General features: G+C 38.6%; 2 protein-coding genes across 6 annotated transcripts in view; one reads left to right on the forward strand and one right to left on the reverse strand.

Annotated features, from left to right (window-relative positions):
• LOC116621493 overlaps positions 1–21,896 on the reverse strand; it is a 42,933-nt gene that overhangs the window by 19,758 nt on the left and 1,279 nt on the right. For all 4 annotated transcript variants that reach the window (XM_048733061.1, XM_032387283.2, XM_048733060.1 and 1 more), the window contains exon 2: positions 5,300–5,372. The gene's annotated coding sequence lies outside the window, so the exon portion shown is untranslated. The remainder of the gene's footprint in view (positions 1–5,299; positions 5,373–21,896) is intronic.
• On the forward strand, positions 9,042–20,612 carry LOC116621492. 2 transcript variants are annotated; one of them, XM_032387281.2, is made up of 4 exons: positions 9,042–9,087; positions 9,603–9,726; positions 9,844–9,954; positions 18,011–20,612. In XM_032387281.2, exons 3-4 carry the CDS (start codon positions 9,867–9,869, stop codon positions 20,071–20,073), a joined length of 2,151 nt encoding a protein of 716 aa, XP_032243172.2. In that variant the 5' UTR covers positions 9,042–9,087; positions 9,603–9,726; positions 9,844–9,866; the 3' UTR covers positions 20,074–20,612. The 2 variants fall into 2 exon arrangements, with proteins under 2 accessions (XP_032243172.2, XP_048589014.1); XM_048733057.1 differs by lacking the exon at positions 9,042–9,087 and adding an exon at positions 9,264–9,321.

Raw genomic sequence — 21,896 nt, forward strand, 5'->3', positions numbered from 1 at the left:
TTTTCTTTTTTCCTCTGCTGCTGCCCGCAAGTGTTTGACATTATTTGCCACCCCAGTCTGTCAGATGTCGAGACATCTGCAAAACCCGTTTATAGGTTACTCAATATTTTATTAAAATAATCGCGAACGAGCGACACGACGAATGTTCTAGATGTACTTGTACGTCTTACGTAACACTTCATACGACCGGTATGGAAAAAAAGTGGCTGCCAAAACGGACTAACAGACTTCTTCAAATCAATACTTTTAATAAAAAAATACCGATAGACCGTTAATCTGGTAGCTATAAAAACGTTAAGCCGCTTACAAAGATGGGCGGTTCCGAGGCTTTAGATTGCCCGATCATTGGGCGGGAATATCTACTCTCTCTCCTGCCTCCAATGTCTGTAGACTTCGCAGTAATAACGGTGCTTCTTACTTCTTAGTAACATTTTGTTCCCATGCGACAATCCTTACTCCACAAGATCCTTAGACCAACCGCTGATAAAGACTATAAGAATGTGCTAAGCTACTCTAGAAGCGCCACAACCTACGGGCAAAACGGTTACGCAAAGAAACCAACCAGATCTTATTTCATCGCAATATTTTTCGTATATTATTTACTCTGTCAAGAGACAATAGCCGAACCTATCTGTATACTTATAGCTCCTTGGTGATTTGCTGGACGTAAATACATTAACTGGTTAATCATCCCGACCTCTCCCCCCCTCACCCCCCCCCTCCCCCCAAAAAAAAAAAAAATCTTCTCAAGATATGCATGTTTTTGTGTGTGTTATGTTAGTATTATAAAAGAAAAAAATAGCTGACGTAAAAACTTAAAACCATAAAAAAAGATATCACTTATTTTTAAGAAAGATAGCATATTGATTTTGCATATGCAAGATTCATACGATAATAGGGTGCCCTCTGATGGGCATTGCAAAAAGCCGCCCTGTCCTGGGGCAAGGTTTACAATCGATTTTATTACACAGGGGCGGCAATGGATTAACATAACAACTCATATTAAATGTGGATGTAGGAAGATAACGATGTTTTTGGTGTCCCTCAAATCTCTGTTCTTGGACCACTAATCAAAAGAAAGGGTGAGTTAGTAACGTGATGGATAAGTCTTTTCTTGGCTGTCCCGGTAGCCTTCGTCTCCACTAGGGGTGGGGGAGGATTTAAAGAAACAAAAATAGAACCTAAAACATGAGTGGTTTCAGCTAAAGCAGATCCGATTGAGGCCCCTATTCCATAGTCGTTGACAAACGAACTATGGGTAAGCGGAAGAATTTGGACAAATTCTAGAACAATTTTTAGCCGAAATTTATGGCAAATAAGACCTAGCCCAGGGTGAGTCAGAAAATATGACGTTGAAATAAAACATATTGTATTTGATTTTATCGTTTCAATTTTGTATGAGGGATTTGCTCAAATCTTAATAAAATAATAATTGTCTTTTTTCTTTTTTTCGAGATTTTGACGATTCCTTGTAATGTCCAACAATTAACAATAAGCATTAAGGATAAGAAACCTTCCCTAACCATCCTCTCTCCTGGGTATGCGCCTCCATATAATAAAAAGTTTTGCGCATTTGTGCGGTTGATTCAACTTGATTTACGTACAGCAAGCAAACCTTGAGTATTAAAGTCCTGAACTAAAACACAAACAGGTTCTTATTTTACAAGTATACGGCTATTTCTTTTTAGACTGCCCTGCTTCTGGTTTATGTTGCCATAATCTGTTTTATGGCAACGGTATTACGGTGGATCAAAGAAGTGATATTTAATGGCGCAAGAAAAACACAGGGTATACACTCCTTTTTTCCAAGAATATTTTTTAAAGAGCATTAATCCAGAGATCTCGACATATTCTAAGAGGCACAATAATTGTCTTTTTAGTGTAGCTATTTTTGTGTAATGCGTTGTAAAACGTATAATTAAATTATTTTTTTATAATAAAAAACCTCAAATAACCTTCTAATTGATTATTGTAAGCTATTCTCTTCCAATACTTCATGGGTTATAATCACTTTTATGTGCACAGAAATTTAAGAACATTTTAGCCTTTAAATGGGTATTCCTTGGTGTTACGGAGAGCTTTGTTTTTGGTGCTCAAGGCCTTTGTACTCTATTTCATTGTCTCGTTCTAAGGTCTTTGTGTTTGGCTTTTTTAACATTGTGTTTTTGGTGCTGGTGCTCCGTAACACCAAGAAACTACTCTTAAAGGGTATGCTCGGACAATACGAACGGCCCAGCCTCAACTGAAAGCTTGACGTTCTTACAAAGAAATAAGAGTGTGTGTGGTGGTCATATTCGTGTATAGCTGAAATCGAAGCAAAAAAGCATGGTTCGTTCTTCTTCATTCTATTTAAAAAATCATTTAAAATCAGTTCAATCATTATTAGATTAAATAGTTATAATTCTAAAATTGGGTATGTGCATGGCTAGAATATGCTACCACCCTACTTAAGCATATGGACATTGGAAATGAAATAAAAAGAGAATAGCATTATATCACACAAAATGCTCATATTTCACAAACACTCCCTTATATGTTTTTCTTTTGACCGGCAGCGCTATGCGGCTTAACGTTAAATGTAGGAAGTACGGTTGCTCACACGCACGCCTTTCAGTCGTCCAGACGCCCTGATGACCGCGGGCAAGCCAATGTTTACGCTTGGCGCTATCCGTATAGCTTTTACCTTATTACAGAGTCAATGGGCTCAATCACGCTAATTTTACCGCGGCGGAAAAACGCTCGAGGCGATCCTAAAAACAGCGTGAAATGAGCGACGGATTCCGAGGGCTATAGCCGACATGATGAATTCCGGAAATCGAAATGGAGACGTTTTTAAGGCTTAAAAGCTATAACGGATGAGAAATACTAAAAAACAATGCTACAAAAATGGATTGCATTTTACAACACTTTTTCGACAGGCACAATACTCCCAGAAGCCTTTGCGTATCTCTTTTATATTTAAATTGTTTTTACTCGATTTAGAAAAAGGAGACATTGCATTCAAGCATAAAAATAAGCGAGAAGAAAAGTATATCTGGCATTTCGCGGTGTCTTTAAGCCATTTTTTTTCTAGAGTTTACTTGCTCCAATTTTTTTTTGGGAGATTTCATCACCTCTCTCGGATATCAAATATGGTCGCTCCCTTATGCACATATAGTGACATTTCATCACAAGTGCACAAACACATGTGGTACTGCAATTGATTTTCAACGTAACATAGACTTAATCATTAATCGCGCACCTCTCAATACCAAGCCTCCAAAAGGAAACGGCATCCTAGAGGTTTGAACTATTCTTTAACTGACTTCGTCTGCTAACAAAGGAAGATAAATTTAAAAAAAACTTTGTATAACTTTATACATTATACCATCTTCCGTGCAGTTCGCTAACGAATCAGGCAGTGTAAGGCCCTTTTTGTTTCCTTGATGAATTAGAATGTACCAAACTCTGGTAAAAAGGCGCAACCACTAGTTTTATAGGTCACATCAAGGAAACTTGTTTCCTTGATGAATTAGAATGTACTAAACCCTGGTAAAATAGCGCAACCACTAGCTTTGTTCAAGGAAGCTTATTTTTTCCTGTGAATTAGAATGTACTGAACCTTGGCAAAATGGCGCAACGAATAGCATTATAGGTCACATCAAGGAAGCTTATTGTTTCCTATGAATTAGGCTAGCACGGGCAAGTGTAATAAGAACCGGGAATTTTTCGATTCAGGTTGTATAGGCTCTTATGGGGAACATTGTGACAAATAAGGCTGTTTAAAATGGCATAACGAGTAGCACTTTAGGTCATATGATAAAGGAAAGAACTTGCTTTTAAAACTGGAAAAAATAGGAAAAACTGCAGACAATCTGTAGAAAAACTAAAAACAGAGAAATAAAATCAACATAGGGATGAAGCGCGTTCGAGAATAGTTTTGTTAGTCGTTTTTTTTTTACCGATAGAATGGCTTTTGACCTATTTGGAATCCAGGGATAAATATTTCTGCTCTTTAAAGCCACCATAACTTTCAAGAGAAACACCCGATTAACATGTGTTCGTGGCCGGGGAGCCCTAGTAACGAGCTTTCAGTTGCGCCACAGAGAGTACCGGTACAGAATACCATGCTAGCAGAGGTTTTATCCCTCCGCACAAGCGCTACCCAGTACACAACGGTGCTCTCTGACTACATGGTAAAAGAAAAACGGCAAACTTTATCGATATGAATCGTCCGAGCCGCAGTTTCGGTAAACTGTTTGAACAAGCTTATCTTAAGCTAATTGTTTCCGTAGAGATACAACAAGTAAGCATTCATCATACAAGAAACACCGCATTAGATATAAGCGGACACGAGGACGTATCCCGTTTACAGCGCCCGGATCCCGTTTCCCGTACCTGAGTCCAACTTCCCGCGCCCAGATCCAACTTTCCGCGCTCAGATCCAACTTCCCGCGCCCAGATCCAACTTCCCGCGCCCAGATCCAACTTCCCGCGCTCAAATCTCGCTTCCTGCGTCGCTTTCATTAGGCACGTACGTTAAAACTTTTTATTTGATTAGAAGAACAAAGGAGTTACTAAAGAAAACAGCAGTGAAAGAAAATATAACAAATGAGCTTACTGAAATCTGTACGTCGATTATAAAATTCACCCTTTTTGAGTTAAAAATAGTTAAAAACGTTTCTGAGAATAAAATGAAGGTAAAAAAGTATTTTCATACACCTCATGCAAGAAAATATAGCTATACACCTTAACTGACAAAAAATCGCTGAAATGTGAAAGGCGTTGTGCGGCCTAATTTATCCGACTCGGCGGAAAGGCAAACATGTGGATTATTCCTGACAACCGAAGCCACGGTCGCTATTTTATCAAGAGCAACAAAACACCATTTAAACCACGTATGATCTGCGCGGAATGGAGCACGAACTAACATTTTAATTGATGAGGTAGATCGAAAAACTTTTTCTTTTTTTTCCAAATTTTTCAGTTTTTGGAATTCTTTTAATTGCTTTTGTTCGGTATCAAAAGTTTGAATTCTCAAACCTTCATCAAAGGAACGGTACCCTTCAACAATAACTCCTCTCAAAAAATTTTTTTGGTTTAAATAAAAGAAAAGATAAATCTCACAATATTTTGCATATTCATGTAAGTAGAGATAACATAACCACTCATATATCCACTTATTGCAGTCGATATCAAATCTAATGTTATAAAAATCACAAATTAGTACTTGTGTTTCAACTTCAAATAATAAAGGCTTCGAGGTCCTATATAATACTGTCACTTTCAATGCTTGTTACCACCCTCCCATTATACTCACATCTTAGAGGTCTTGTCGGATGTACTATCGTCTTTCCTATTATCCCAACATGTTAATAGCGCCGTGGCAAACCCTGTTAAACAAGCACACACCTTTGGTCAAATATAATAGCGGTTGATGTTGACCTAGTTTTACTAAGTATTGGCAATCTTCCTGTTCTAGTACAGTGCCACTTTCGGCATATTGCACGGATGTCGGGATTTCTGGGGGTCAGAACTCACTTTTTTTTATTTCAACCTTGGTTCTTCTAAAAACTAGACTTCTTCTGAGCATTATTGGATATACGGCAAAAAAGGAATGAGCAAAAAAATAAAAACATAGAAAGAAAAGAAAGAAAAGAAAGAAAAGAAAGAAAAGCGGTGTACGGATCCACCCCAAGAAAAATCCATTCTTACTTTTGCTTTGTATATTCTAAATAATTTTTTTTTTATTTCAACCTCGGCGCTTCTAAAAACTAGACTGAGCATTATTGGATATACGGCAAAAAGCGAATGAGAAAAAAAAAAAAAGAAAAGAAAAATTAGAAAGTAAAAAGGTGTACGGATATAGAGTGTACGGATCCCCCCAGGAGAAAAATGTCCCTTACGCGTTTAAAGTTGTGTGTTTGTAAAAAAAATATAAATAAATAAATAAATCCAATCTATCTAAACCCTTCACCAAACCTTATCATATTCTAGAACCAGCCCCTGAGATTGAATATCCTTTGACAAGAGAAAAGCGACAAAGCACGAGTTTGGTGGATCGTATTACCATCTTTAAAATACAAATTTATTTGTATATCGCTTAAAAGGTCACACAATTATTGGCAAAGTAGCCATGTGAAGGCATAAGACACTGTACAATACAGCAGTTTGCAGAAATCCATAACAAGCCGTCAAAAATAAACATAATCATAGCCTGCAGTGGTTTATGGGTAACGCATGGAGAGCTGAATTTGGTCTCGAATAGTTGTCAATGTTCGAGGGAAAATCAACAAAAATGCTTTAACTTTTCAAACCTGGGTTTACTTCTTTTCACGCTTGTCGACTTATGAAGCATCGCGGATTACGTCAGATGGATTTTTCTAGTACGTACCTTATTTGAAATAGGAGTATACAGTTGGATTATATGTAATAACTCTAAATCAGCCACACCTTTGTAATGTTTTTTTTATCCGATATTAAATGCTTAGCAGTTTGGATAAAAATATAGCTTTCCACACTCAGCCAATAGGAATTGATGGTTTCACACATTTGGTATTTTGCTAGAAAAAATGGCGGCTTGTTGCCAACAAATTTTCGAACTTGTAGATGTACTATTAGAAATACATTTTTAAATTTAATTCATCTTAAATCAGTTATTTTACATACTGTAATAATCACTGAATTTTGCTTTTTCATTTGTGACTTTTCCTCACGACAATCTTCTTAAATTTCTACAAGGGCAATTAGGTTTTATCACTTCTTTCCGCCGTAGCGGTAGAGAAAGTGGTATGCAAGGTTAAGGCTTTAAGATTTCGTCTTTAAGCCCCGTATTTCCTCGGTAAGGTTGATTCAGATATTGCGGAAACTATTACTGAAATGTATGACGTTACGAAAATTAAGATTACGGGGGAGTTACAATCCACGCAGAGGCCATGGCCAAAAAATTGGACAAATTTATCTTTGTTTTCTTTACTTTCCAGTTAGTTCGTATAAGGGAGAATCACGTTTAAATTATACCACTTTCATGGAAAAATGGACGATTGGTTATAGGCGTCCTAAGCAACTGGAATGGAATTAAATCTTTTACAAAAAGACACTCTTTTTTAATTGCTGGAACCTCTAAAACCGCTACGAATAACTACAAAAAAATTATAGCCAAATAAAATTCCAATTAAATTCAATAAGAAAATTAAAATCTCATTCCTTCAATTACCTTTCTCAAAATACTACAAATGTACATTAAATCATGTTTTATGTATCACAAGACCACTGGAAGAATAGGGAAATAAAAAATAACGAATGTTCAGTTCAATTTGTGTAAAACAAAACAAAACAAAACTCTAGAAACAGGAGAGTACAGGAAATGAGCGAGGCAAATTATTTCTTCAAACATGACAAAAAAAGACTAGTTTCTTTCCGTGGCCATGTCGAGATAACGGGAAACCACTCATTAGTACCTCGCGACTGCATCACATTTCATTAACGCGTGTCATGCTGTAACTTCGTTATAGGTGAAGCGTGCAGATCGTGTTGCGTGATTTTCGCTTACGAAGGTGCGGGAACAGGGCTGAAACCATTCATTAGTACCTCGCAACTACATAAAATTTCATCTATTCCTGTCAGCCTGCGTTATATACTTGAAAAGAGCACAGTGTGTTGGCGTGTTATTCTAACGTGTTTTTCGCTGCGTGGAGTGGGTTGTGTGGATAAGAATACACTTGTTATATTTGCGTCATAAAAGCGCATTCAGTAAGCGTTATTCGCGCGGCGTTAAAATGCGCGCTGTACTGTATAGGTAGTACCAAACCGTCTAAACCCTTACCTCGTATTATGTCACAACACATGACATACTTTGTACTTAGAGATACGCGTGTTTTAACGTTTAATTTTGCGTTATTCGACGTGTGCCATTTCCGCGCGTAATTCTGCAATTCTGCATTATTCTAAGTGAATTGTATGCTCTATACCTCCGTGTAATGATTCGTTATTCCACTTGAAATTATGGGCTATTTCGTGTTAGGTGCGTGTTATAACCCACGTGACGTTCCGCGCTTGTAAATTCAACGATATTTCTCGTTCTCAACTTCTAAGCGTTATTCCTAGTGATAAGTTCTGCGTCGTCCAGCCTATTTTTTTTTTAACTTTTATGCGAGCATCTTGTAGATTACACCGTTATGCCAGCACACAGCATGCCCGCATTGTAATCGGTATTTCTCTTAAGTGTGATTTCATTTGAGTTTAATGTGTTTTCGGCGCGCCGCGAGGTCTTAATGCGTTCTCCCCGTTATAACAAACGCGAAACAAACCGCACGCTTATCTGCGGCTTCGCGGTCTGTCCCCTGTAAGTATTATTAGTCTTATTACTGTATTTACGGGGCTAATCGGTGCCTTTGGAAGTCCCTCTTTAGCGCTACCTAAAATAAAAAAGACTATCCAATTACAAGCATAATGATCAACTGCCACAACCAACTTACTTCAACAACCAACTTTTCATATGTCTTCCCTAAACGCTAGGATATTGGCGTATCACTGAACAATTCTAAATTGTATTAATTGTTGGTATGGGCGCTTATTAAAGATTTGTGCTTTTTGATAACTGCTTGGTAGTAGTTAAGTGATGTTCATTAAAAGGCAATGTAAGACTGTCCGTGACGTCAATTAGTGGTATGGCAGTACTCGTACTCGGTCCTATTAGTCCAAGTTATGTGCACCGACTTCTCAAACTAATAATTGTTCCGTTAGTCAGAGCAGAGACCGCCAACCATACACAGTTATACACAGCCAGCTGCCGCACCAAACTGTCGCTTTGGATGGCGAAATTAGCCGTCTGTTTTCTTGCGGCTTTGAGAATAACAGTTTACGTACGGGTCTATTGCGCAAGTGAACGGTGTAAGGAAAACAAGAAATCTAGAGCTTTGTCCTTACTGTCTCGTCATCGTTCACAACCAATTATTTCTATTGCTGCTTTGGCTAAAATAGCGAACTTAAAAAAGAAAGGAACATTAGTGTAGTAACAATTTATTTTCTTTTTCGTAGGGATTACCAGAACCTCGGGCCCTTTGAGAGAATTATAAAACCCAAGTGTTTAGAAACCCTACAAAAATGGTAAACGTTTTGACAGAAGTTTTGATCTACATAGATAATAGAAGTTTTGTTTAAGTTGATTGCTTTCTTATATTCAATCTGCCTTGTTTTGGGAGTTATTGTTAAAAGTTATCTGTTTAGGGAAGCTTATAGAAAAGGCTGTAGTGTGGATTATGAAGAAGTCATCTAGTGGCACCGAATATTCGGTCAACTCTGGCGCGCGCCATTATGGAAAATGATTCTTTGTTGACTTAGGTACACTTAGCTAGGCCCCTAAATAGACTTCTCTTTGGCTCATTTACTGGATCCGTGCCTTTGTCCTCCCTTGCGCACTTATCACCTGGGTTTCGACCTTTTGAGAAAATAGCTCCAAACACTACCACCCCCACTATTACCCCGCAACACCGAGTCAAATCAAATTACTTCTTACAATGCGCCGTTTATTATGCTTGTGTTTGCCTAGTGATTGCTTTGTGAACGATTCACGGCTTTCGCACGAAGTGGTAACCCCTGTTTGCTTGATTGTTTTATTACAGTATATTGAGTGGTTGTCACGTGACCTGCCTAATAAAGCGGACCGGTATACTCGGGGTAGTTTAGTCGAGGCCAGCACTGGGTCTTAACGAAAATACCACGACTTATCCAACTCACATCAAACCGGTAAAAATCAAGCAAATTAATAACTCCGATTTTATCTACGATGGTTTCTTCTGATTCATTCCAGCTCTCGACGTAAAAGCTCCCTTTGATTTTCACGCTCTCTCTCGTCTATTTCAGATTTGAAACAATCACGCTTAAAGATGCCGAGATCATTTTTGGTCAAGAAAAAACGAGCGAAACTCGCCAACGGAGAAAGCGACGACCCGGCGGAGCTAAGTCAACATGAAGGTAATGATTTGCGCGAACATGTACAGATCTTGCTAACACCACGACACGGGCTTATTAATTGAAGGCATGTAACTCGCCTTGTGTTGCTCAGCATCAAACATTCTATGATCGCATTTAGCATTACATGCACTAAAATATAGCGGACCACGCTGACCTCATCGTCATTATAATTTCTTTGTGGTGGCGAGCGAAAAAAGGTAACTCCCAAATTATGTGCAAACAACGGTCACGAAGGCGTCAGGCAATGTACATGTGTTTGGGTTGTGTCTTGTGGAGTAGATTCGTAGCGGACAGTATCTTTCTGTTACAATTTGGATGTAAGTACGCATGCAAATTGTGGAGACTAAATGATGTTGGATCGTCAACTGATAAAGTTTCTTTTTTAAGAGAAACCGCCAGCAAAACACGAGATAAGCTAGACAGAAGGGAGGGATCTTGGCTACTGTATTGCGGGATTATTTAATGGAACGAACAATAGGGCTTGTGCTAGCTTTTGGACTGATTTGCAGGCCCGTTAGGGGGTTGAAAGCACCAGATACCGTTACAACACAAGCCGCGAAATGCCTTTTATCCGCGCTTTTTATCAGAAACAGCAATATGTTTTAAAAACCAAGCAGTTAAAAAAAGGAACTTTCTTGAAACGACTTAGAAACACTAGGCCTCACTAAGGTGTTGTTTTGATGTTTTTTTTTACAGTAGTTAATTGGTAAAAAGATTTCACAATGAGCATAAATATCTTTTCATATTCAAATAATACGATGTTGGGACGTTATACAAAGAAATTAATGGGAGTAGGAATTGTTCTTTTACAAATGCCTTTGTTAAGTTATTGAGCGAACACGCGCCATTAACAGAACCATGCACACCGAGATGTATTGTTGTGGGCTAAGCGTCTTGTATACATTTCAACAGAAAACGTTGTTCCCCTGCTACGTCGAGCGCGTGGCAGGCTTGATAATAGCCTAACACCTTAATAAAACAGCTTTTGAAAGTCAATTAAAACAGTCGCGTAGTACGCGGGCATATAACTGACTTTAATTGTGTCATACTTTTTGGCTTATGCAGTAAAAAAGTGAGTCAAGAACGTGGTATTTTTGTAAGGTGATACGGTTTGAAAAAAAAATCTAATGGCGGGTCTCAACGTGGCTGAAAACACTAAGTAGTGATACCGAAATTTCTGTGTAAATAAGAACGATATATATCACACCTAAGCAATTTTTCACTTTCAAATAAAGGCAGATGAAATGGAACCTATGGTTTTAGAAACTAAATTAGAAAAGAGAGCTAAATTCGTAGTACGATGTTTTGATCATAAAGTATATAGGTTAATCGTCCCTTAGACTTAGGGCTAATGGTCTGTATACTTAATAGACACATTTATTGCCTCAATAACCTCTATAGGCCAAGTAGTGTTATATTTGTCAGCCAGTCCAGATGTCATAATCAAACCAACACTAAAGAATACACTGTATATTTTACACACAGCCTATATTTACCACCTAACGCCCCGAAAAGTTACATATCTATCATGGTGAGGGTTCCATTCGTGTTCAAGACTAGGTTATCGCTGAAAGGTTTCTTTCCGTTTTTGAGTCGGGCAGGTGCGGAAGAGCTATTCCAGTTACATTTGGTTATTACACTATATTATCACGGCGGACCGGGCCGGGCTGAGTAGGCGATATTATATCCTCAGCTCCTAATGCCTTTTAACTTAAGCTTGTGATTTCTGTCTTGGCATAAGACAAGAGGGTTTCATTTATCCGCCCCATATATCTGATTAATACTTTACACTGATCCATATACGCTATAGAAAGGCTCTAATTACTCCCTGATCTTAGTTTACAATGAACTTCTCTCATTTCTCTATTTTGAAGCCTTCTCTTACAGACATTACAAAAATCCATAGAAAATCCCGACCCTCGTGAATCTCTTATGAACTTGATTCGGGTTTTTCTTTGGGGATGAATTTTGGCGCATTTAACGGGACTACGTCAATCTATCCTTAAACTGTTTTATATTGAATACGTGCCAAACACTCAAACGTTTTATTCGTCTGTAATATAGGTCCCTTTTGGTAAAAGTAGTAGGCGTATTGCGGCCCTGTACTCGATGCCTAGTTCTTAAGATCGATAAACTGAGCTTTGCTAGTCTGGAATCAGTGCTATCGCTTGCATCGACTAGATTTCCTTCCCGCAATCTGAGCTAATGACTAGAAATCGGTTCTAACTAACCCGATATAACAGAGTGACGTCAGAGAAGCATTGCTGATAAGGCAGTCGTGGAAAGGACAGTTGAAAGACAACACGACCGTTGTTGGCCATCGTCTTTTTTTTAATAAATTGGACACAGAAAATAATAGAAAAGAAAAATAACAAGATATATTAATGTAGAATGTGTCTTGAATAAAAGAGTAACAAAAACACTAAGACAGAACATCACTTTCAGCAAATCCTAAAGAAAAAAACTGTGGCAGAGATGGAAAAGCGACGAAGACCCTTTATTAGCCAAAAAGCCAGAGAGCATCTTTTAATTCGATTAAAAAGTCTGCAGCTAAGCTCAACTAAAACCGATTTCTCTTCGAATCTGTACTCGGCTGGTCCAATAATAACACCAAAACCAAACACATGCCCGTTCCCACGTATTTTCTTTTAATTTCAGTTATTTTAATGTCTAAAAAGTTTACGTGGGTGATATTTCAAACCCGAATAAGAGCAGAAAAAACACCGAGTGCCTATTGACAATGTTATGGCAGAAACGTTAAATAAAATGGCCAAGAAAGTAGACTCTTTGAGAGGACACTCATATGCAATATTTGAAGCACAAGTGAGATTAACCGTAGAGCAAAATAAAATTATCAAAACAAACGCACATAATGTAAAATAGGATAAACAATCCCTAAATTGCTGGCTATTAATTAACCTTCACGGTTCATGAAGCGGCGATGAAATAAACTCAATAGTTCCCGTAGTACCGCCTCGGGTCAGACTCAGAGACGACCTAATAGCCCTAATTCTTCCAGCGAAAAGAGTGGTTGTTTATACTTGGGTGAAGGGCGTAGATTTGTGATTGGTGTGTTATGAGAATGCGAGCATTTTTCCGCTGACAAATCAGTTACAATCCTCGAACAATAGGTGCGGGCAGTGAACTTAAAACACTCTGGTGCCGTTTTGTTTGCCTTAAAACCTAAAACATAATTGAAATGTATTCATACTCACGCCCGAAAGGGTCGAAAGGCATACAAAAATTTCCATCACAGCTCAGTTCGATATTTCCGTTCCCCTCCGATATTTTATCGGTGACAAGATAATAGAAATAATGTACAATACGCAGTTAAAATTTTATCTTTGTAGGAAATATGTTCAATATTAGATAATCCGTTTGGGTGAATGCTCCTTGCGCGAGTTTGAAATGGAATATATATATATATTATAAAATATACAAATATATATTTTGCGACTGTTAAACACACCGAAAAAACTAAAGGCAAATAAAGATATGCCCTAACGGTTTTCAGTAAATATTTTTATTCTTAGTAATGCCCGGCATGCAACCTTTCCAAAAAAAAAAAAGCGTTAGTCAACAAATATTCCAGGATAGCGAAACAAGATGGCGGATTCTCTCTCCGTCAGGGAAATGAAACTATACTAGAAACAGACAGAAAAATCGGATTTTATCATGCATTATTTTTTAAAATTCAGGATAGCGAAACCAGACGGCGGATTCTCTCTCATTCATTCAGTCATTAAAAAAGGGAAATAAAACTATACTAGAAACATACAGAATAATCGGATATTATCATGTATTACTTAAAAAAAGAGAGTTCGTGGTAAAGTCTGTGGCAATCAAGTGTGCAGAAAAACCGTTGCGCAGTTTAATACAGCGGCAGTGGGCTTCATTTTCAGGATTTGGACGAGAAGTAACAAGCCGTTTTCGTGATGTACTTCAACGCTGCATTGAATTGTAGTAAAAGCAAAATAGAAGATTAACAAGAAAAAAAATAAAGTTATTCGCAATTCGCAGCAAGTGATATTTCATTTTAAAGTTGTGCATTTTTTCTAGAGGTTTTTAAAAGCCTCGAGTTTCCGTCTAGCAATCTAAAATATCGCACTTTTAGCACGTCTTTGTCGTTTTCTCAGTGTGTTATCTAAATTACAGTTGTAACGCGAACATGGAACGAACGATATCTTCTACTCTGTAAAAGAAATTACTTTATCTCTGTCACTAATAAATCCCTTATACCCCACTTAAACTAAATCCCAAAATTATTTGTTTGTTTATCATAAAGATAACACGAAAAACACCGGAGAACTTTATTCCTTTTCTCTGATTTGGGTAGAAATTGCCGGTAGATCTTTATCCTTCTTAGCGCAGACTTCTCGATTTCTTCGCGATTTTCTATGCCAAAAGGGCTAAAAAGGTTCGTCCTAATGACAATCGTTTTACTTTGTTGACATATGTATAAATGTTCGCCGTTTTTATCGCTACTGTGAAGTTGATTTTCCCGTTAACGGCGTCGACAAGATATAGGGTGTTAGTCAGTAAATTGGAAAATTTACGTACGTTCGAAAGACAAGATAAGACATAATAAAATCCCCAATTATACTGAGAAAAGATTAAAACAAAGTTTCATTACGGGAATCACCGATTCGGCTTCTTAAGACAACTTTGAGCTCGCAAACTGCACTGCAATCGGCCTCATATTTGTAGTAACATCTAAAACAAATATTTTTATCAGTAACCCAGTATGTGGTCACAGTTTTTTAGATACATTTCTCGATATCAATAGCTCTATCCAGCATAAAATATAAAAGAATCATGGAACATAATAAATGCAAGGGAATAAGAAATTAGAATTTGTCTGGTTAAAAAAAAAATATATATACGCCACGTCGATTTCTCCGACTAATTATGATTTCGTCCCATTTGTGATCAAATCGGCAATTCCTAATATGTGATCACCAAAAATATTAACCTCTTTCCAGACCTTAATGCAATAACGTTTTTTTCCCCTAATAACAAAAACGTGTTTTATTACATCCAAATCTTATTGAAAATTAATCGCAGTTTTATCCAATAAAGATATGGTGTTATTAAGGAAGGAACGTCAAGGAACGAGCAATACAGACAGTTTAGACTATCCTATAAAAACGGTTGGTCAGTCATTCTGTTATTCTGCTTACAGCATAAGGGTTCTTTCTCGACAAAGACCACTAACTCCTTTTTTGAACAGAGCTCGCTTAGTGTAACAATAGGTAACATGATACGCCTATTAAACTCTCCCTACAACAGACAGCTGCGCAGATTTCTCCTTGGGCCCTATTAGAGGCTATAGGGCTTCACTCAAGCTAGGAACTCTGTCGCACTAAGGCTATTTGTAAAGTAACATTGCCTGTAACTTTGTAATGCAGTTGTGTTCTAGTTCTAGAAAGGGTAGATGTCGAAGACCTCTTTTTTAACATCATTTAATGAACATGGCCGCATCTCTACGTTTGTAGCATTTATTGAAAAAGCTGTTTCTATGGTGTTTTATGGGACCGTATTAGCATATTTATTAAGACGATATATTGCTAGATATTATGTGAACTTTGAGTATATTACCTAGATGAGTATATTAACTTGCTACCCCAATTACGGAGTTTGATTCCCTATTAAAATCGAGCGCTCAACGTTGAAGGTAACTGCGGTCCCTTAAATTTTGTACAGTAAATGAACCCCAGATGAATTATTTCCTCTTCTTCCTTTCTGTCACAAAAGGTACAAAATTGGCAATTTATTTGGGTACATTATTGAATACCTTTAAATAGAGGGCATTAGGGTGGAATGACTGGGACTCAAACTCGCACGTTTATGTCTGCATACTCGTGCCAAAAGGGCACCTTTAATGGATCCCATTATGAACACAAGAGTTTAGCGAAAATTCTAAAGCCCTTGAAAGCGTCCTAGATTGTTTTCGCTTTTGAATCGACCATTAGTAAAGGAAGAACTGGGCAATTGATTGTCGAGAGGAGAGGGGGACGTGAGCAAACACTCGGGAAAAAGCGTAGAAGGGCTGACAAGTGGTAGCGTAGCGTGTATGTTTAGCTGTTGAGCTTATTGTTGAGTTGATCAAGCCCAGCCATCATCGTCACTTAGCGGGTAAACTTCACACAAAGTTCTTTCTTAAGCGGGTTGACAGTCTATGGTATTGGTGTTGGTTCAGGCGAGTCGCTACTCATTTGTCGCCTGAAAACGGGCACTTTAACAGTTTTTCCGCGTTAAGAGGATAAAACAAATATTGGAAAGATGATGAGCGTTTATTGATGTTTCGAATCACTGTATTGCCCTTGAGCAGGCGTGTGCCGGTGGTCTAATCAAGCCAACTTGGCCCAGGAAGCAACCTGTCACGGCACTATAGAATAATTCTTCTCTAATGATTTTAATGCGTGTTTTCAATCTACGTTGTACCTTTTAGCTAAACCATGTCTTAAGATCATTATGATTTTCTGCAACATCCGCCATATGGAAGTAAATCACAAACAATGTAGAAGGCCAAAAACGCGTTTGGAATATCTCTCAATGAGCCCCCTTTTAAAGATCCGAAGTCTGTACATTAACTTAAAGAGTCTGGCCAAAATAGAACGTTTTAGTGCGAGAGGAAAAGCACGTTGTAGAATTCCGATCTGAAGTGGATATAAACCTAAGACCCTCTTCTCGTGTCGGCAATCTCTTTGATTTTCATATCTCAAGAACCACTACTCGGGATGAACTAATCCAAGGCCCCGGTTCACTGAGGAGCAGTACACGAAGCCGCGTGTGGTTTCTATGACCGCTACGGCAATTGCCAGCATTTCGCTGATAACACCGTATTATCTCGAGTAAAGTTCTAGAAAGCTGAAATCCGGGAAAATCCTAGCATCCCTTTATTTTATCCAATAGGGATTTTAGCAAAGATTAGCTAAGCCGGGTGGGATTTCTTGAGAAAAAATGGAATCGAATACCGTGCGTGTCCTTCAAAAAGTTTTTGTTTTATTTTCTGTCCAATTAATTTTGATTTAGCTTTTCCTATTTCCTAAATATGCATTTTCTTAGGTGTTGTCCTATTTCCACGTATTTTTGCGCCCTCCAGAAGCTTGAAAGGGTAGCCCATTTTTGGAATGTTTATCTATTCAACTTTTTATTTTATGGCTTAAACTATTTCATACAGTTTTATAAATGTGTCTATTTTGTTACAAACACTTCCACGAGAATTTAAACAAGATTTTTTGGAACACTTTAACAGCGCAGAATATTAAAACATGACAATCGAGAACTTGGACAAAAAGACCCGGTACTTGCTACGATAAGACATGAGCGCCAAGGTCTAATGACCAAAAATTTTAATTTACTAAAATTATTGTAAAATTATTGGATGGTTAAACACTTTAAAATGGGCAAAGGCGCTACAAAAGGACAAGCGTCAATGGTAGGCAAAGGCTCTAGTTTTCCTGAAGCATGAAAATGTTTAAGTACCCCCCATCCATTCAGGATTAATGAGCACAACGTAGGTATAACTTGGGGCGGATTCAGGCTCGTTAACCTCAGAAATTATTATTTCTTCGATAGCTCGTTCTTTTGTCGGTGCGCGTCTCAACTATGTATCCAAGTAGAATTAACTTCTATCATTAAGTTTGTATTAAGGGCGATCCTTATAACTAATCTGGGGTCATTCTATAGTTAAAGGCATTGTAAACTATTAAGGGTACCGAAATGGTACAAGATACTACCCGAGTCACTGCCGAATACTATCCGAGCCACCGCCAAATATCATCCGAGTCATTGCCGAATACTATCCGAGCCACTTTCATTATGAACTCAGCTTCATAGTGCCGAATACCGAACTTACAGGTAACACAATAAATGAATAACACGCGAGTACGTCTTGCGCGAGCCATACGGGTGCCTAAGCCAAGCCCAGTGCCTATTGGTCGCTTTCTATCCATCTAATAGCCTAAAATGAGAATAATAAGTTGCCTGCAATATGAAACTCATTATTTATTTAGTACACTTCTAATAACCACGTCTAAATTTGTTCTTTCAGATGCAGAAGCTGATGGAGAAAGCCAAAACAAAGACGAAAGGGCAGAAGACCCGCCTTGTAAGTCCCCAGATGAAGAGCGAACCGACCCTAATCCTAACTCCACGACTGAGCTGGCCCCCATGGATAATACCAAAGACGAGGATATCGATGAGTTCTTCCGAAACCTAAAGACCCGAATCAGCGCAGGAGCACTTTCGAATTATCAGAAGGAAACCGACAGAGAGAAAGAGTGCCATATACCGCCACTAAAAGATCTCATTGCTACCAAGACGCCATCTTATCTACTAGTGGAGGATAGGTCACGAGGAATTCGATTAGAGTGGGCTTCGGCCGGTTTAACAGCAGGCTCTATACCAACTGCAATAACCTCCAGTGAGCCGTCTGTTCCATATTCAACGACCCGAGATTCACGAAATGACCCAGAGGGCATTCAAATCACCAGAAAATTGCGAGTAGTTCCTGAACAGTTAGAGTGTCCAGTTAATCGAGATCTACGAGTCGTCTCAAAACAATCAGAGGAACTTCCAGCAACTCGAGAATTGCGAGTAGTTCAAGAACAATCAGAAGCACTTCCAGTTACTCCAGATTTGCGAGTAGACCCCCAAAAATCAGATGCCCAAGAGGTAACTCGAGATTTGCGAGTAGTCCCCGCTCAATCTGTACCACTTCTTTCAACACGAGGTCCGCAAGTTATCCCAGCAAATATAAGAACAGCTCCATCAAATGCAGCATACCAAGCAAGTTCAGCTCAAGAAAGACATGAAGCACGGAGCGCTAGGGATCAACCGACAAAACCGTCCAACTCAGATGTTGATAATGATGACGAGAAGATAAATGCTGAAAGTTTACATCCGCGAAAAGACTCAACCGAGAGAAGATCGATTGAGTATGACGGCCCAAGTGCTTTCAAAATTGCAGCAAAACGAGACCACAATGGCAATTTAAAAAGCTCTTTCTCCGAGGAGCTGGACTATGAACGTAGAGTTGAGAAACTGCGGCTTGGTAGTGAACGTTGGGATAGAGAGGGTTTGGAAATAGATATAAGGAGGCGTAGCCGAGTGTTAAGTGATTCTGAAGTGCAAGGGTACAAGGAAAGAAGACTAAGTTATGAAGATAATGGAAGAGTTCGTCAAGAAATTGAAATAGATCGGGTGAGAGAGAATGTTGGTGCTCGTTGTGATGTAATCAAATGCAGAACAGATGACGCATCTACAGTCCCAAAAGACAGAGCAAGTTTTGCAGGTGTTTCACCAGAGTTCATGTACGGTAAAACTAGCGACGTCTGTAAACCCACAAGCGTCCATCACGCAGAACTTATTAGAACAATGGATCCGTATATAGGTGTGAACTCATGCGTACCGCCGTATTACCGCGTGTCACACATGCTCGCAGGCGAGCCTGGTGTACCCATAGGGTACCCACCAAGACAATTAGATCCCGAGTTACTGCGTTATGTAATGTACTGTAACGGCACGAAAGAGACCGTTAAGTCACCCACATGGGGCGACGAGATGGCTGCGAATAAGCCACCACACTATAGCTGGGATACCTACGGTTATGACGCATGCGCCGTCCTACCCGAGCACGCACTGATACAAGGTTACATGGCGCAAGGAGGCCTGGGTAGGAAGGACCAGGGGGGTGTCAACAGATACAAGTGCGGCCTTTGCAACGCTTCGTTTTCGCTGCAGCGCCTTTTGAACAGACACATGAAGACGCACTCGTTCTACAAGCGCTACCATTGCCAGTTCTGCGGCAAAGGCTTCAACGACACGTTCGACCTGAAGCGGCACATCCGCACGCACACGGGCATCAAGCCATTCAAGTGCGACCGCTGCGACAAGGCGTTCACTCAGCGGTGTTCCCTCGAGGCGCACCTGACACGTGTGCACAGCGTGGTTCACAAGTACGGCTTCCGCGAGAGGCGAGATAAGATGTTCGTCTGCGAGGACTGCGGCATCACTTTCAAGGAGAATCAAGCGGAGTACAGGCAGCACGTGGCGTCGCATCACCCGGAGACAGACAAAATACTCAGGCTACGCAGGAATGGTTTCCCCGCGTGACGTCATGAACTACCAAAAAGTCGTGGCGTCCCACCAACAGGAAACGAACAGGGTACTAAGGCTGAATGGAAATGCCCCTCCCCATCGTCCTGTCGTCATCGTGACGTCATATTCCATCAGGATGAATATGATGTCTTACCTAAAAAGAGGCTAAAAAGATGCAGAGACTTCCCAAAAACGGCTCTGTGCTTTGACGTTATCATGACGTAAAATTACTTCAGAATATAGCGAAAATAAAATTGTAATTTTGCGGTTGCACAGCAGCGTGCTTGGTTTGCATTGTAGACAATTGACACTAAGATAACAGCTGTTGTGCAATGAGGTAATTTAAAGGCTGTACTGAAATTGCTTTCTTTGACATTATAAATCGAAACGTGGTGATCTGGTATCAAGGAACAAGCCAATATATTTTTTTCCAAAAAAATAGAACTATATATAATTCTCTCTACCAATGAATGAGCTAAGAACAAATATGAAAATGTAAATAGAACTAAGCAAATAAATAAATAAATGAGATAAGATTAAATTATTGTATGAAATTCTGGGACATTTTGCTTCATTATTGTCCATAAGACAATCTTTTAAGAAACAGAGAATCCTAAAGGGAAAGGGTGTGAGGAGGGGGTGGGGTGTAAAAGGCTGGGAGGGGAAGGAGGGAGTGAAAAGGGGCATCCTTTAGTTAGAATATGCACATATAAAGCTATAAAGCAACAAAAGAATGCCAGATCAAAACAAGTTATTCCTTCAAAATATGTCAAATATAAGCTGATTTGATGAAATTCCGTCTTGCATTATTCTGGAATTGCTAATTAACAACATACTGACATAGATATAGTTGTAGCTTGTAATAAAACTAATTAAATAAATAACAGTAAAGTATCTGAATACAGTAAAAAGTGACTTTAATGATGATTAAATGATGTAACATGAATGAACACAATTCCTTAGGAGGAAGAGAGTGAGTAAAGAGTATGCTCACTAGATGTGAACGTACACTCATAGCATATGCTTGTGCTTTTATACCTTATATAATAAGTATTGTTATACTTGTCATTCACAAAAAATGTTATTCTGCCTAGTATACTCTGATCACAGAATTCAATTGTTATTTTCATGCATGCACACTAGAATAGTGTTGATTCAAATGGGCATGACTTATTTTTTTGTTGCTTCTGCTTTATAAAATAAGTCCCAATCACTTCTTTGTTATTGCCTCGTATTTACAATACTTTATGACTCAATCTAAGGCTTCGCTTTGTTCTTATTTACTAAGCTTTGTACTTGAAACAGTCTAAAGGGAATGGCAACTTAACCTAAATATGTCCCTACTAAAGCGCAAGTTCATGTGTTAGGTGGGTGATCTAAGGAGGTGTCGATCTGAGAAATAGTCTTCAATTGCCCTGTTTCTGCTGAAACCCCACAGAAATACCTGCTTCACAGGCTAAATATGTGGACTAATTATTAATTATAAATATTAATACATAATAATCAAAATTTATTATCCAATTAGACAGACCAAAATAAACAAATTTGCTTCTATGAAACACCCAGGGCAAAAGAGGTTAAAAAGTCTGTTTTAATTAAAATAAAAAGATAGTTTATAATTTGCTAATACAAATAAGCTGAACTCAGGGCACTGATAGGGCAGCATTTTCAAATTTATTTATTTATTTGGGTCATTTCTAGTCTTTTAGGAGGGGCGTGAATGCTCATTTCTTTACTTAATGGCTTTGGTATTTTGAATAATAATTATAAAATAATATAGGTTTTAACAAAACAGAATAGAATAAATAAATTTAAATAATGGACATAAATTTTGATAT

The sequence above is a fragment of the Nematostella vectensis genome, chromosome 9 (genome assembly GCF_932526225.1).
Source record: "Nematostella vectensis chromosome 9, jaNemVect1.1, whole genome shotgun sequence".
In the NCBI taxonomy this organism is placed as follows: Eukaryota; Metazoa; Cnidaria; class Anthozoa; order Actiniaria; family Edwardsiidae; genus Nematostella; species Nematostella vectensis.

Coding starts and splice junctions, on each gene's coding strand:
- LOC116621492 (XM_032387281.2), top strand. CDS start 9,867: ATGCCGAGATCATTTTTGGTCAAGAAAAAACGAGCGAAACTCGCCAAC. Junction 9,955..18,010: donor GGAGCTAAGTCAACATGAAG/GTAATGATTTGC, acceptor TTGTTCTTTCAG/ATGCAGAAGCTGATGGAGAA.